The 17,105-nt window shown below is 40.8% G+C and overlaps 1 protein-coding gene across 2 annotated transcripts in view; it reads right to left on the bottom strand.

Moving 5' to 3' along the window:
* The window catches only part of LOC149324029 (phospholipid phosphatase 1), a 125,104-nt gene that overhangs the window by 79,698 nt on the left and 28,301 nt on the right, over positions 1-17,105 (bottom strand). The window contains exon 2 of one of the 2 annotated variants that reach the window (XM_089495620.1): positions 13,352-13,506. The exons of the other annotated variant lie outside the window; for it this stretch is intronic. Coding sequence (XP_089351746.1) covers positions 13,352-13,506 — 155 coding nt within the window. The remainder of the gene's footprint in view (positions 1-13,351; positions 13,507-17,105) is intronic. 2 annotated transcript variants of the gene reach the window in all.

The raw sequence follows: 17,105 nt of genomic DNA, 5'->3' as shown, positions 1-17,105 counted from the left end.
CCTGTAACAGAGTCGCCTTAGGTTCACTGAAAATCAGAAATGACTTGAAGGCACACAACAACAGAAACATGGTAGCAACTAATGACTGGAGCAGATAAGTAGGAAGGAGCTGCTCAAAGACACCCCGCTGCAAGTGGGCCAGAACTGCAGCAACCGCACAGCCTGCTCACAAAGTGGGCTGCTGTTACAAGACCCAAGCCACACCACCAGGAACCAGATTATCCTGGCTCTTTTTTTGCTCTGGTCAGGAGGACTGGAGTGTGGTGTTGGAGCAGCTTCAGGCCATTTTGGGGGCATGCATCATGTTGTTGTTGTTGTTGTTGTTGTGTGCCTTCAAGTCATTTCTGATTTTTAGATCTGGAAAGGTTTCAGTTTAGACCTTGAAGGATATGAAAAATATTACGGGGGTGTATGCACTGATGAAAAGAATTCAGCCTCACTTTGCATTTGCCTGGTCTGGAGTGACCCCCCCACAATGACCTCGCAGTAACCCTGTTAATGTCACACATGTATAGACACATTGAGACGTTATCATCGTAACCAGCCACACATTTCCTGTGGCGAAGTTACTTCAGTGCAAGGGTGAGGTACACATCTCCATTCATTTGTATTATTTTCAGTCACACTGCCATGTCTGCTCCTATTCCTCCCTCCTTTTCCCTGCATGCATCAACCTATCAACCAATAGTTGTTATTGTTTGCCTGTCAATCTACTGGATCAACTCTGACTGGATGCCTCTCCAATCCAATTCCATTTTCTCCTTCACATCCAGTGAGGGAGGGAACTTTAAATGTGCATACACATTCAAACAAACAAGACAGAAAAAATAACATTTAATTTTATTTATATTTTATTTCAGCCATGAGATCAACAGTGAGGAGAAAGATTGGGCTACCCTCTCCATCCTCCTTTTCACCACCTGAGTAAGCAAGCAGGCATGTGCCATCCCTCTTCCTTCCCCACTGATCCTTCCCAATCAGCCTTGTGTTGACATTTTAACTGCAGTGAATGTATATATGCAAATCTTTACACAAGTGAGTGAGTGAGTGAGTGAGTGAGTGAGTATGTGCCCTCCCTCTTCCTTTGTCAGTCCAATCCCCTCCATCAGCCACTCATTCAGAGGGGAAGGGAACCAGATGGGGGAATGAAAAAGAAGGGAAAGAGCACTCTGCCTCATTCACTTGTTCATTCACTCACCCATGCAGAGATCTGTAGATAAACATTCATTGCAGTAAAAAAAAAAAAGGTCAACACAAGGCTGATGGAGGGATCAGAAGGGGAAGGAGAGGAACAGCATATATGCACTGGCTCAGTAACTCCTCACTCATTCACTACTGTGGAGATAGGCATACATACGCACACAAATGATTGTTAAGTTTTTCCAGGCAAAAGCAAGGTAAAGGGCAGTGTTTAAATCAGATTTTTGGTGAAAAGCCTCGCATTGCCTGCAAATAATCACAAACGCTGTGTGCCTGGGTCTACCAGGTGAGTCCTGGGATTTCAGCCAGTGTAGGCACATCCATTATCTTCTTCCCTCACTCACTCCCAATATCCATTTTCCTCCTTTAAAAATCCTAGAAAAACTCCTGCCTTCATGGTTTCAACATTCCAGAAATTTTCCAACTCTTATCACCATCCCAATACTCAATTCTTCACAATGGTGAATTGTCTATAAATGATCCCAAATTTTGTGACCCAGTTTCAAATGAGGTCTTCCACACCCTTTCATAGCATTCAGCCCTTTTGGAGGGAAGAATGAACCAAAACATGTACAAACAGCACAAAAGGACACTAATTCAGAAATTAGTACCGGAATACATAAGTCCAGTAATAAGGATGGACATCCAGTTCCTTTGAAACTGTTTTTCTAGTTAGATTTCAGTGTTCTTCATATGCTTTATTTTCTGAGATTGCTGTTCTGTTTGCACAAGTCCCTTTGAGGCTCAGGCTGATCAAACTGGTAATTGAATTAGTTTGGCAAATATGTTTAAAGGAGTTCAAGCATAAGGCTTAAGTCTGTTGTTGCCCAGGCACCTTAATTAAGACATGTTTTGACAGGAAACATTAGAAGATTTTCTTTATTGCATTCTGTCTTGTTCAAGGTAGTATTTTAACCTCCCAAATAATCTTATGATGTAAATCAGGCAAAATAGCTATGACCTTAAAGGCACTCAAGTAAGATGGGTATGGATTTGAGCCTAGGTATGCCATGCTCAAAACTCAGCATTAATGACTGCAAAGTGCCATCAGTCTAGCTCAGTGGTCCCCAAACTTTGGTCCTCCACATTTTCTAAACTTCAGCTCCCAGAAGCTCCAACAACTTGGCCAAAAGTCAGGAATTCTGGGAGCTGAAGTTCAAAACACTCGGAGGACCAAAATTTGGGAACCACTGGTCTAGCTAGTCACAATAATTTTCTAAGAACCTTTTAGGTTTGTTTTTCAGTATCATTTCCTTAGCATTTATATCAGGATTTTCATAACATTTATAAAGCTCTTTTAATGTACAACCGACAAAATCTATCTTGTCTGAGTTATCTTTATATTAAAAGGGCATTTCACATATCAGAGGCTAACTTGGGTTTCCCATTATGCTTACATGTAACAAGATATGTGAACATAGCCAGACTTCTCAAAGTACAATGTCTGTAAATACATATTTACTGAATTCACGCTTTATATTTTTAAGGATTTTAAGGATATTCAACTGTAGTGTGTAAAGCAGTTTTCATCATATTTAGCATTTTAAAAAAACAATTCCTTTTTATAAGGTAAAGGAAAATGAAAATAGGGAGTGGAGCAGACAGGTGTGCACGAGCTGCCTGAGTCCACTCCAGCTGCAAGCAGGCTGGGACTGCGCCAACCCGCTCCCAAAGTTGACCATGGTTGCCGGACCCAACCTGTGCTGCCAGGAGCCAGATTATCCCAGCTCCTTTTGATCCAGTCCAAAGTATCAGAGCACAGATTTGGGCCACTTTGGAAGCATGTGTCTGGCCTCCAAAGCAGCCAGAAACTGCTTCATTTGGCCTGTCTGTTCTGGGCCCAAGATAGATATTACTATAGCAAGATGGAATACAGCTACCTGAAATCTGAGTGCATGTCTCTCAGTTCTGATTCCATTATTCTATGCAGTGGACGAGTCTGTTGCCACAGAATTCAGTTGTAACAAGATGAAAACCCATTAAATAAGAATACTTATAGATGACAAGTATGCTACCAAATACAATGATGTATATGCCTTCTACTTTCACCACCCACAAAACCTGCTTCTCCTCCTAGGAAAGTAGTAATGTTCATCTTGGCACAGTGCTAAAACAGGTTTTATATATGTCACAGAAATTCCTGAAGCAAAAGCTGTACAAGGAAGGTTTTCACCATGCACATTCAATTGGTTGTACACACAAATATTTATATATAGGAGAAAGAGCTGAGGTATTCCTGGGAATAAAGCAGAAGGTCCTATGGTGGATTCACATCTGCTTCTCATGTAGCACTGCTGTCTTTTCATCTCATTGCACAGGTTCTGGAAGCAAAACGACATTGCAAATATAGCTGATGAAGTTGTCTAGCTTCCCAAATTATGAAGTGCACCAACTCTCTCAAACTTTCTATGAACTGCGAAACACCAACAGGACCACTTCCAGCCTCACTAAATGCTATTCTGCAACTACTCACCAATGTATGTTTCATACATAGCCTGTGGTCCACCTGATTTCTCACCTTTTCCTGCTGGTGGTCATTTCTGCACTGATGTGGGGCTTGCAGCAAATGTCACAGTGAGAATGTTCCTGTTATGCCTGTTATGTCATGCCTGATTCCATCATCATCACCACCACTATCATTACTACAACATGCCTTTCTCCCAAAACTGAAACCCAAGAGTTGCCAACATTTTTTAAAGTCCATTCTTTGGTTTTCCATTTTCTCTACATAAAATCTTATATATGGTTAGTGCCGTCTGGGCAACAGCCACCTCAGGAAATAGAAGGTAGGATAAGGAGAGGTACTAAAGGACAGGCCACATGGTATATGTAGCTCCCAAGCCTTTTTTTATCTTTCCTTCCCTCACAAAAAACATACTTTTAAAGAAGTGGCATCATAGTTTGCCTTAAGATGTGTTAGTGCATCATTTAATGCAGCATTGCCAATGAGGAAAAAAGGGACTAAATGAACCATGGTCAGGCAAATAATCAATTGTTGCTGTGTGCCATCCAGTTGTTTCTGACTTATGGTGAACCTATCATGAGGGTTTCATGCCAAGATTTGTTCAGAGGAGATTTGCCATTGCCTTTTCCTGAGGCTGGGAGCGTATGACTTGCCCAAGGTCACACAGTGGGTTTCATTGGCAGAGCTGGAAATCAAACCCTGGTCTCCAGAGTCATAGTCAACGCTCAGACCACTATGGCACACTGGTTCTCAGATAATCAATACCACAGTCTATTTAGATCCTTTTAGCTCAACATCAATAGCCAATATAATCAATATGACTTTAAATTTCACTTAACTACATTTAAGATTCAAGTATATATAGATGCAAATTTACTAATAATAAATGTAGCATGAGTAGGAGTATTTTATTTCTCAGTAATGTGTAGAGAAAATGTTAACCATTTTAACAATATTTAAGGAAGAATTACTTTTTAATTAATTTTAATTATAAATATATTTCACACACACACACGTATACACAGACACCTAATTTTTAATGTTAAAAGCCCGATTTTTGTTAGAAAAATGCAGAATCATACAACCAAGTCTTTATTTTTTCAACATGCAATTTGTTTTAATATTGTAATAATTTAATTCTATTTTAATGTATCGATTATATATGTTTTTAATTGTACTGTTTTTCAGTATCATCAGCCACCCTGAATCCCATTTTGGGGAAAGGGGGATATAAATAAATACAATAACAACAACTACAACCAAGTATTAATTCACTAAATGGCTAGCAAGGACTCCCCTGAAGAAGCTTTCTGATGCAAGATTAATGCATATTGTGAGAATCAACAAGCTGCTTCTCCCAGTCCATTTCCTGGGAAAACCAGACATTCCCTGTAGTTGTCATAAATATTGAAAGCTTTACTATTTTAAGGCCAGAGGCATGGACTGAATGCAGGGCTTAAGCACACACAAAAATCTGAATTTGCAAGAAAATTATCTCTGTTCCATGATCTTTGATCATTACACAAACTTGCAAGTATGTGCCTGATTAACAATATTATAGCAAATTCTTCAAGTCACAGGTAAGGGGTAAAACAACAGGGGAAGCTCATTAGCAAAACTCCTGCACACCTTCTCTCTCACCACAGGTTTCCGAAATTTCAACTGATGCTGCTATTTAGGCTCAGCAAACCATATTTGTTTGCTCTTTGCAATGAAAATTTGCATTTTAAGATGTACAATGTTTTCTCTGAGAGAACAACACTCCCAAAAGATTATCTCACTTTTGCCAAGGAATGTAGATTCCAGTTCTCAAGCATGTCAAAAGGAGGAAAGGAATGCTACTTATGGTTACAATTTTCCCCATAAACTGTTTTGGCAAATGCTCAATGCAAATTTACAGCGCTTTATAAATAATGTTTAATAATAATAATAATAATAACAACAACAACAACAAGTAACACAGGAGTCACAGCTCACCTGCAGGGAATGGTGGTTGGAGACGGATCATACTTTTAAGAAGGTGATCAACACCACCATATGGTATACAGAATTTTATTCACCATTCTCTTATGGAAAGCAGGGTGGATCAGGTTCTGTATCAGGCAGCAAAGCAAACGGTGTTCTCCTTGACTGTGTACCTTCACTTTCAAAGACTGTCAAAACAGTGTGCTCATTCTAATGGTTCATTTTATTGAATGCCAAGCCCATATTTCAGCTCAGCATTAAGTGCTGCACTGATTCAAGCCTATCATCTTATCCTTAATTGGGGCCTTTGCAAACGTACCTCTTCTCACCATCCAAAAGAGATAAGGGAAAACATCTAACAAAACTGCTGAATGAGGACTGTGCTCAGAATTGTTGTCAGCTAGAGGCAAAGCTTGGAGAAGTTATAACCCTCAGATAGCCCAGTTCATATGGGCACTAGCCATGACATTTGGGGGATTCCGGAAGCCATACTCCAAAAAGGTAATGTTTTAATGAAAAGGAACAGAAGAGAGTATGTAAGTGTAACATAATGACCTGCTGAGGGGGTCATGGCTGGCTACCATTAGTCCTGAATTTCAAGCCAAACCAGCCATGATGGTAATTTTTTGTTAACTGCCCTCGGGTCCATCTGGACACATGGTGACCCTGTGGATGAGACATCTCCAAGACTTCCTATCTGACACTGCTCTGCTTAGGTCCTGTAAACTCATATCCATGATCTCCTTGAGTCCATCCATCTAGCATGTGGCCTTCCTCTTTCTAGTTCCCTCCACCATTCCTATCATTATTGTTTTTTTTCCCCAGTGAGTCCTCCCTTCTCATGATGTGCCCAAAGTATGTCAGGCTCAGTTTTGTCATCTTGGCTTCCAGGGAAATCTCTGGCTTGATCTGCCCATTTGTTTGTCTTTTTGATCATCCACAGGATCCCCAGCACTCTCTCCAGCACCACATCTTAAATGCATTGATTTTCTTTCTATCCACTTTCTTCACTGTCCAGCTCTCACATCCATACATGGTAATAGGGAATACAGTGGTTTGTATAATTCTAGCTTTTGTGCTGAGTTGTATATCTTTGCATTTTAGAATCGTTTCGCTTCTTTCACAGCCACTGTCCCTTAATCTTCTTGGTGGCACAGTGGTTAAATGCCTGTACTGCAGCCACTCACTCACTAACCACAAGGTTGTGAGTTCAATACAAGCCAGGGGCTCAGGCTCGACGTAGCCTTGCATTCTTCTGAGGTTGCTAAAATGAGTACCCAGCTTGTTGGAGGCAATTGGCTTAGCTTAGGGAATGCTTAAGTACGGTATAGAAATGCACTTGCTATTGCTATTCTTCTGATTTCCTGGCTGCAGTCCGCATTTCTATCCATGTTTGATCCCAGGTATGAGAACTCTTTTACCACTTCTATTTCTTCATTGTCTAGGTTGAATTTCAAGATTCTCCATTGACATTATTTTTGTTTTCTTTATGTTCAACAATAGACCTGCCGTTGCACTTTCTTTCTTGATCTTCCTTGGTAGTCGATCCATGTGTGGGAGGTCTTCTGCTAGTATTGTGGTGTCATTTGCATATCTTAAGATTGTTGATATTCCTTCCCCCTTTTTTCACTCCTCCTTCTTCTTTGTCCAAGCCTGCTTTTCTTACAATATGTTCCGTATATAATTTGAACAGGTAGGGTGATAAGATGCAGTGCCTTGTCTGACCTTTTAGCCAATTGGGAACCATTCTTTTTCTCTGTGTTCTGTTCTAACAATAGCCTTTTGTCCCAAGTACTATCAGGACTATCAGATCTCTTTAAGGGTGTTCCATAGCCTTTCATGATCTTTGCAGTCAAAGGCCTTGCTATAGTTTATAAAGCACATATTGATTTTCTTTAGGAATTCCCTAATGGGCTCCATTAGCCATTGTATGTTTGCAATGTGGTCCCTAGTACCTCTTCCTTTCCTGAACCCTTCTTGGCCCTCTGGGACTTCTCACTCCATGTATGGTTGGAGTCTATATTGCAGAAGTTTGAACATAATTTTGCTTGCTTGGAAGATTAGTGCTATGGTCCTATAGTTGCTGTAGTCCTTTGGGTCTCCTTTTTTTGTGGATGGAGATGTATATGGTTTCCAATCTGCTGGCCATTGCTGTGTTCTCCATATCTGTTGACATATGTTGGTTAGCACTAGGCTTGACTCTGTCAATATGGATTGCAGCAGTTCAATTGGAATATCATCTGTTCTTGGTTATTTGTTTTTTGCCATCTCTCTTATTGCAGCATCCACCTCACTTCAGGGTTTATGTTCATATGGCTCTTCATCCCATGTATCCTTCATTTTCTGCATTCCCATTTGGCCCAGAAGACCAGTGCCAGTACCAGCACCAGAGCAGCCGAGGCGACTGAGGAGGGAGAAGGGCCAGGTGAGAGCGGCTCCTTTAAAACCAGCTTGCTAGCTGCATCCCCAGATGGCCCAGAAGACCAGTGCCAGCACCAGCACCACCATGTGCAGCTGTGAGGAGGCGGGGGCCAGTGGGAGCGGCACCCGTCCAAGCCGGCTCACTGGTGAAGTTTCCAAGCCAGCCAGGACACCAGAGCACTCCAGCCCCAGTGCCAGAAACATCATGTGCAGGTGTGAGGAGGCAGGGACTGGTGGGAGCGGCACCCCTCAAAACCGGGTCACCAGTGAAGCCTCCAAGTCAACATGAACTAATATTACAACAGCAGGAGTATATAGTAGTATAAGGTGGTTGTTAGAATTTGATAGTATTGATAGATAGTATTTGATAATATTTGATTGTTTTCTTAATTGTTATCTATTTTATATTTTATTGTATTTTAATGAGATTTTGTTGCTGTGATTGTATTTGGATATTTGATATTGAGTTGAGAGTATATATTAATAGACTTTAATATTATTAATTTAATTGTATTTTGATTAATTTAACTGTATTTAGTTAAGGTAAGGGGTTGAATTTTAGTTGTATATTTGCTAATGTAATTATTTATGTGATTGTTTATGCATCTTTGTAAACCGCTTTGATCTGTTGGAAAAGCGGTATATAAATAAAATTTATTATTATTATTATTATTATTAACATCACCATCATAATCCCAATGAACGTTACCGCACCTGAAGCTGCTCTCATTTCTTGGAAGAGAAGTCTGCTTTGCATAAAAATGGAGAGCAGGAGTTTGAAAAGCATACACAACCAAGTTTTGAAAACACATCTACTTTTAAAATAAAGAAACCTAATAAAAAACACACCTGAAGAATAAAGGTCATAATATTGGCTGAGTTTGTTTCTACTGTGTAGTGGAATAACAACATTTACCTTTATTTTTAGAGACACAACTCCTGAGGTCAGATTTAACAGGTCAGCCCAGGAAAAATGTAAGGTGTTTACAACTTTTAAAAGGATTTGTCAAGACATCATCATCAAATTTTACTGGGTCATAATATGTAATTTGCTTTCAATTGTTCAAACTCTTAACAAACAATGACAAGCTGACTGGTTTCAGGTTCTGCAGGAGAGTCAAAAAAGGAGCAGCCCCACATAAATATCAATTACTCATCCACTTGTCTCTGACATGCTTTTTTGCGTGTGCATTCATGAGAAAAACCAGCTTCACATTATTTGACTAAACAGTAATTGAGGCCTTTACAAAAATTGTTCCTACTGGAGATTCCAGCTCGGTAGCAGCTGACAATGATCACAGAAACAAGAAGAAAAAAGACCAGTTTCAAGTTCAGTGGTGAAGAGCCAGGTTCTGGGTTAACCTAGACATGCTAGTTTTAACATATGACAGCTTTTATTTAACTTTTCTGGGACACCGTGGGGGTGTATGTGTGTAGTGTCTCTCAGAAGTAGCATGTTAAGTCCAACACATACTTACTAAGAATAAATTAAATTGGACAAAGTGCAAATGATTTCTCAGTAAATATGCACACATTTCAACTGTACATCAGAGTACTTAGGTAGTAGCAATTATGACGTCCTTAGTCATGGAAAGCTATTAACTAGGAAACATAATCTAGTTCCATCTTCTCCAGCTAAATCTCCTCCAAGTGTGATAAACTACACTCCCATCATGGTCAATGGTCATGATGGCTGGAGATGGTAGAAGTTATAGTCCAATACAACGTCTGTAGGGTATCAAATTGGGGAAGCCTGAACTAGTTCAAGAACACTCCTTATTTTTCTGTCTAAAGTTAAAATAATGACTGCTAAGAATCTGTAACTACTTTTGTAGGAATTACTCATTATTGATTTAGATTAGATAATCTAAGGACCAGCAACATTGTAGCATTATTCAGGAGTCTGAGTGTGCCTTCAAGGCACCTATTGACTTTGGTGACACCATGAACGTTTTTCTTAGGCAAGGAATATTCAGGGGTGGTTTTGCCAGTTCCTTCCTCTGAAATATTGCCTACAGAATAGTTAGGTTACAAAACTACCACTGAATGCCTCAGGCTGAAAGCTACCCTGAAGATAGAATGTTTACCCATTTCTGAAATAATAGTTTACATTTTTAGCTGCACCATTTTCCATTTACTCAAACAATGCAGGAGTGGCTGGATGGATGTAGTTGTCTATTTTGATACCAATTTTATTTTAAGCACCTGGGGCTGCAGTGATATATAAACTTACATGGGAGAAAGAAGTAAAGCTTCCTTCTCAAGAAATACTGTGCTGTATAAAATTGCACTGGGTGTCAGGTAAGGAGACATACAAGAAAATGGACATCATTTCTCATTACTGTAAAAAAGAAAGTCTTATTAGTGCATAAAGATTTTCACTGAACTTCTCATACTCCCTATTTCTCAAATGTGCAATTTGAAACAGTTTTATACTACTAGATATGACCAGGGGAAATCCATACGCTGAAGAAAAAATTGCACCCATTTTCAAAGACATTTAAATTGTGATAAAATGCATTTTCTATGTTTGGGGAGGCAAATATATGTTCTGATTTTTTAGTTATATTCGGAAAAGTGCAGTTTAAAGAGTGTGCATTTGTTGACAGTGGCACTAGCAAGGCATATATGTTGGCTATATTAATGTACAAGTAGCTTTCTTCATATACAGAGCTGTCAAAACACAAGTGACATTCCTGTATTCCAACAGCATTTTTTTTAGTTGAAGTAACTTATTGGGCATTAAGTGTCAGCAGCATGTACAAGCTTAAGAGTCAAGATTTTTATTTGCTTTTATGGAGATCTAGAGTATTAACACTGTAATGTTATGTGTCTGAAGTAAAGAGCAAATACACGAGCAGTATTGACTTTGGGCAGTGTAGACTGAAAATGAAATATTACTTCCAGGGAAGTTTACTGTAACACATTACTGTAATTTTTGCAGTTTAGTTTATTTGACTGCTCAAAGCATTTCAACAAATGTCCTTGTTTTTCTTCAAGAGCAAGATATCTAAAAGCATTCAGCTATTACACATGTTATGATGTTCACAAGGCATTTTCATAAGCAGTTCCTCAAGATGTGGCCAAACATTTTGATGATTAGTACATCGGTAAGCAGTATAGAAATGTACTTGCTACAGCTATTGATTCAAGGTTGCTGGTAAGTCGAAACTGAATCTCTCCACACCTTCTTCCCAAAGTGTACAATCTCATGCACGGTTATGTGAGAATAATCCACACTGAATTTAGTCAAGCTTACATTTAAACATGCATAGGTTCACACTAAGAATCTTAATTTGCATTTCATTACTGTTAAAGCTTCTCAGTGTTCAGTTTAATTGCACATTGAAATTAAATAGGGATGCTTAATTCTAAATCTCTTTCCATTAAAAAAACCACCTTTTTAACTGATCAATAAGCATTTTTTCCAATATTATTCTGCTCATATTCATTTACTAGCATATGAAGGAGAACAGTAGGGAAGAACTGTTCTCGACATCTAGCTGTATAAAGGGTCCTAAAGTAAACACAGAATTAGACATAATTAAATCAGTTGATTTGAGTGTGTTCAAGTATGTCTAAAATCTGCGCTGGAATTAGGCCAAGGAGATTTTATATGCGGGGAGTATCAAGTAGGCAACCTTTCCCTAATTCCAAGTCATGCAACACCTGGAAACCATTTCATTACTCTATCTGCTGTCACTGTGAAAAGCAATGTTAATAAGATCTTTTGGCAGTATGATAAGTATTGATTGATTTAATTTCAAAGAGCTAATGAATTAATGGGAATTTTAAAGGTATCTTTGGCTGGAATTTTTGCAAACTTTGGAAGCAGACACAAAGAAAATGCTGTAAAGCTATTACAAAACCAACAAATGCAATCCTGACCTGTCAGCCACTTTAATCCAGCTCTAAACAAGGCTATGTCACACCAGCTAATGAATACTAAAGAAAAGGTGTCTACAAATTACTTCAGTTGTTCATTGCTTTCTACATTTTTTGTTTTTCATACATGAGCTGCTTGACTGCTGTATATACTCGACTATAAGTCGACATCATGAGTTTTCATATGACCGGTGGATAAATTGAGGGTAAAATTTAGGGGCATATTAGAAAGGACCTAAAGGATGAAGCAAAATAAAACAATGTCAAAGAAAGTAAAAATTTTCATCAGATATAATTGTTTGTTTTCACTCTTAAGGCTGGATGGATGAGAGAGTGGGGTGGGAGGTCATGCTTCCAGGACAGATTATACCCCTTTCAACAGGGAATGGTTCCTTCTTTTAAATAAGTGTTAAGATACAGTACTTAAATGGACCCATGGATAAGTCAACTCAGTTTAGGGTCAATTCTTTGACTTAAATTTCTAGGCTTATACATGGGTATATACAATATGTCACAAAACTAGCTGCAAAAATAGTTTAAATAAATAAATAAGGTAATACCCAGATCAAACTACATTTTCCAAACTGTTGTTTAATCATGATTTCTTGCAATTAGGTCTTATTGTAAAACCAACTATGAAGGATCCAAAATTATCATATGAATGCTGTGTGACTAGGAAAAAAAGCTCTGTAATAATCAGGCAGTTTAATAGCAGAATCCTATACATGCTGAAAACTATGTCCTGCTGAATTCAATGGGATTTGAACTCAGGTAAACAGACACACGGTTGCAATGTAAAAAGACAATAGTTTTTTTCCCCAATTATGAATGAGTCTTTTCTCGTACTGATTATGATTTTCATTATTTGTTTCCTGCTCTGTGTGTGTGTGAGAGAGAGAGAGAGCGCGCGCATACACACACACCTTCAAGTCACCTGTCAACTTATGGTGACCCCATGAATTTCACAGGATTTTCTTAGCAAAGAATGTTTAGGTGTCTTTGCCAGTTCCTTACTCTGAAATATAGCTTACAGCACCTAGTATTCGTTGGCAGTTTCTCATCCAAGTACTAACTAGGGCTGAACCTGCTTAGCGTCAAAGATCAAGATATTTAGCATATTTAGGCCAGCTTTTTACATGCATTTATATTTTAACATTACCAGTTGCCAATATGGGCTTAAGCCAGTTTATTTTTCAACAGATACAGAGCTTATCACTGAAGAACTCATGACAAGAAAGCAGTGTTACTTGAGACAGAGAAGTAATCATTTGAACACATAGAATTTTATGATTCTGAGTAACTGTAAATATTTAGTCAGCCAAGTACATTGAAGCCAAAACTTTCTGTCATATGGTGAGTTTTCAGTGCACAATAAAGATCTTCAGCACACAGCTGCCTATATATTTAGCTACTTACAGAGCAAACAGGTACAGTGAAGCCCACTGTGTAGAGGACAGTGGATGTGATGGTACTGTCATGGAACGGATACTTGATGCTGTCATCATTACAGAAAAAGCCCCTCTGATACGGCTTTATTTTTGCCAAGTTTAGAACAGCAAGGGGTAAGCCAGCTGTTGGGGGAAGGGAAAAAATACAATGTTAAATATATATATATATATATATCTTGTGTGTATGTGTGTATGTGCACGTGTGTGTATTTTAATCAAGCAGAGAGGAAACTACTGAGCTACATGCAACACTCAAGAGTTTCTCCAAGGCAGGGAAGGGAACTGAGTATCATGCAATGCACAAAAACTGCCTACACCACGAAGCCCCATGAAGTGGTCTGCCCCTTTTATCAGCAACCAGGCCAGCCAAGAATTGCAGAAATTAGAATGGTACTGAATTCAGAGCTCTTGAATATCCAGAAAGGTCCTTTACACACAAGGCAAATTATGGAACAAACTAGATACTGGATCAACAACATCAGAAAAAGTGTAAAAGTGGACAAGTCCCTGAAACGTGAATAAAACTTAAGTAACGACAATATCTGCAGGATACTCCAGACCTATTTTTCTGGATGCTTTTAAAATATCATGTCTTCAGATTACACCAGCCGTCTTCAACCCAGTGCCTTCTAGATGTATTGGGCTAAAACTCCCATAATTTTCAGACAGTGTAGCTATTGACCATGTTGGCTAGAAGTAATGGAAGCTATAACACCTCTGTAGTACAGTCAGCCCTTCTTATACACAGATTTTTTTATACATGGATTCAAGCATCCATGGTTTGAAAATGTTAAAAAAGTATAAATTTGAAATATCAAACTTTGATTTTCCATTTTTTATAAGGGACACCATTTTCCTATGTCATTATATTTAATGGGACTTGAGCATCCACGGATTTTGTTATCCATGGGGGATCTTGGAACCAAACCCCAGTGTATAACAAGGGTCCATTGTATATCAGATTGAGAAAGGTTTGATTGATTGATTGATTGAAATTTATTTCTATACCGCCGTTCCTACGATCACGGCGGTTTACAAACAATACAGATACAATACAATACAAATTGAAAGAAAACAAGTTTAACAATGAAAAATACCCTAGATAAAACCAAACATAGTTATACATCATTAAAATCCATCATAAAAAGTTAAAAATTACTAATCAGTCTAAAAATACAATACAATACAATCCACAATACATAGGGGAAAAAACAATCAGGACATGTGAGGGAAGGCTTGACAGAATAAATGAGTCTTCAGGTTCTTCTTGAACGACTCCAGGGAGGGGGCTGAGCGGAGCTCCTCAGGGAGAGCGTTCCAAGATTGCGGGGCCGCAACAGAAAATGCCCTTTGCGCCGTTGATACAAATCTAGTCTTGGGAACGCTCAGAAGATTTTTCCCACCTGACCTGAGTGTGCGGGGCGGATTGTATGGGGAGAGGCGGTCCTCCAAGTACTCTGGGCCTAAGCCATTTAGGGCTTTATAGGTAACAACCAACGCCTTGTATTGGGCCCGGAAGCGAATTGGCAGCCAATGTAGATCTTTCAGTATCGGTGTTATGTGGCTGGCCCTGGAGCTACCAGTGACCAGCCTAGCGGCCATATTTTGAACCAACTGCAGCTTCCAAGCTTGGTACAAGGGTTGCCCCATGTAGAGCGCATTACAGAAGTCAAGTCGAGAGGTTACCAGTGCATGCACCACTGTTTCAAGGTCCCCCCGGTCGAGGTAGCGAAGCAGCTGGCGTATCAGCCGAAGCTGATAACAGGTGCTTCTAACTGTCGCATCCACCTGAGTCAGGCGAAGCGACGAGTCAAGAAGCACCCCCAAACTGCGAACTGAGTCCTTCACGGGGAGCGTGACCCCGTTTAGAACAGGTGGACAAACCTCCTTCCCAGGACCAGGAGAACCTATCACAAGCACTTCCGTTTTCTCTGGATTCAGGCTGAGTCTGTTTTCCCTCATCCAGCCCATTACCGACTCCAGACAGGCATTGAGCGGAGAGATGCCATCCCTAGTCACTGCATCAGTCGGAGACACAGAGAAGACTATTTGGGTGTCATCAGCGTACTGATAACACCGTGCCCCGTGTCTCCGGATGATCTCTCCCAGCGGCTTCATGTAAATGTTAAATAGCATAGGGGACAAGATCGCTCCCTGAGGGACCCCAGATGTAAGGGCCCTCTTGTCAGAGCGACAGTCCCCCAGCTCCACCATCTGGAATCTGCCCGAGAGGTAGGAACGGAACCACTGCAAAGCAGTGCCCCCGATACCCAACTCCCCCAGGCGCTCCAGAAGGATACCATGGTCAATGGTATCGAAGGCCGCAGAGATGTCCAAGAGCACTAACAGGGACACGCTACCCCTGTCCATGCCCAGACGGAGATCATCGACTAAGGCGACCATGGCAGTCTCAACCCCATAGCCCGCCCGGAAGCCGGTTTGAAATGGGTCCAGATAATCTGTATCCTCCAAGACCCTCTGCAGCTGGGAGGCAACCGCCCTCTCGATCACCTTCCCTAAAAATGGCAGCAGTGACACAGGCCGATAATTATTTCGAATTAGGGGGTCAAGGGAGGGCTTTTTTAATAAAGGTTTTACAATGGCCGTTTTTAAATTAGATGGAAAACAGCCCTCCCTGAAAGATGAATTGACGATGTGACACAACATTTCTGTTGTCACCGTTCCCCCTTGAACTGCCAGCCATGAAGGACAGGGATCGAGGGAGCAGGTCGTGTTCCTAACGCTACTGAGGATCCTGTCCACATCCTCGGTACTAACAGACTCAAACTGATCCAGTACAACTGAGTCCACGGAAGCTCTGGACGCCTCTACTCTTGATTCTGAACCAATAACAGCGTCAAGATCAGCCCTTAGCCGAGAGATTTTATCCGCGAAGAAGTTGTTAAACTCGTCACAGCAGGCTTTAGATGGCTCCAATAGTGGGTTCAGGGGGGGAGCCAGTTGAGTGAGCTCTCTCGCAACCCTGAACAGCTCTGCTGGACGTGACTCCGCGGACGCAATTCGTGCAGCATAGAACGAATTCTTAGCTGCACCAATTGCCACTCCATAGGCCTTCAAAAGAGACTCTAGGAGTGTCTTGTCGGATAAGTGCTGGTGTTTCCGCCATTTGCGCTCTAGTCGTTGCGCAGTCCGCTTCCTTGCCCTGAGATCTTCCGTGTACCAGGGCTTTTTATTAGAAGCAGGCCAGAAAGGACACTTAGGAGCGATACTGTGTATAGCCCTGGAGAGATCAACATCCCAGATGTTGGTCAGGGTATCAACAGAATCGCCGTCAGTTCCAACCAAATAGCCCTCTAGGGCTTCCTGGAACCTTTTGAGTTCCATCAGCCTTCGAGGGTGGACCATTCTAATAGGTCCGCCACCCCCGGGGGGGATCTGGGTAGTAGCCTTGATATTAGCCTCAACCAGGAAGTGATCTGTCCATGACAGGGCAGAGATATTGGTTACCTCTGCCCACGGAGACTCCATGTCCGTACAGAAGACAACATCGAGTGTATTACCCGCAGAATGCGTGGGCCCTGTGACCAATTGGGACAGGCCCATGGCAGTCATGGTAGCCATGAACTCCCGAGCTGCACCAGTTGGAACCTGACTGGCCTCGAAGGGGATGTTGAGGTCCCCCAGGACAAGAAGCCTGGGGGACTCCAGCACCAGCTCCGAGACCAGCTGTGTCAGCTCGGCCAGGGAGTCTGTTAGCGCAC

The sequence above is a fragment of the Sceloporus occidentalis genome, unplaced genomic scaffold (assembly GCF_023333645.1).
Source record: "Sceloporus occidentalis isolate IW3139 unplaced genomic scaffold, rSceOcc1.0.p SCAF_1, whole genome shotgun sequence".
NCBI lineage: Eukaryota > Metazoa > Chordata > Lepidosauria > Squamata > Phrynosomatidae > Sceloporus > Sceloporus occidentalis.
Note: the sequence above shows the minus strand (reverse complement) of the source record. Positions and strands in the feature narration are given on the sequence as shown.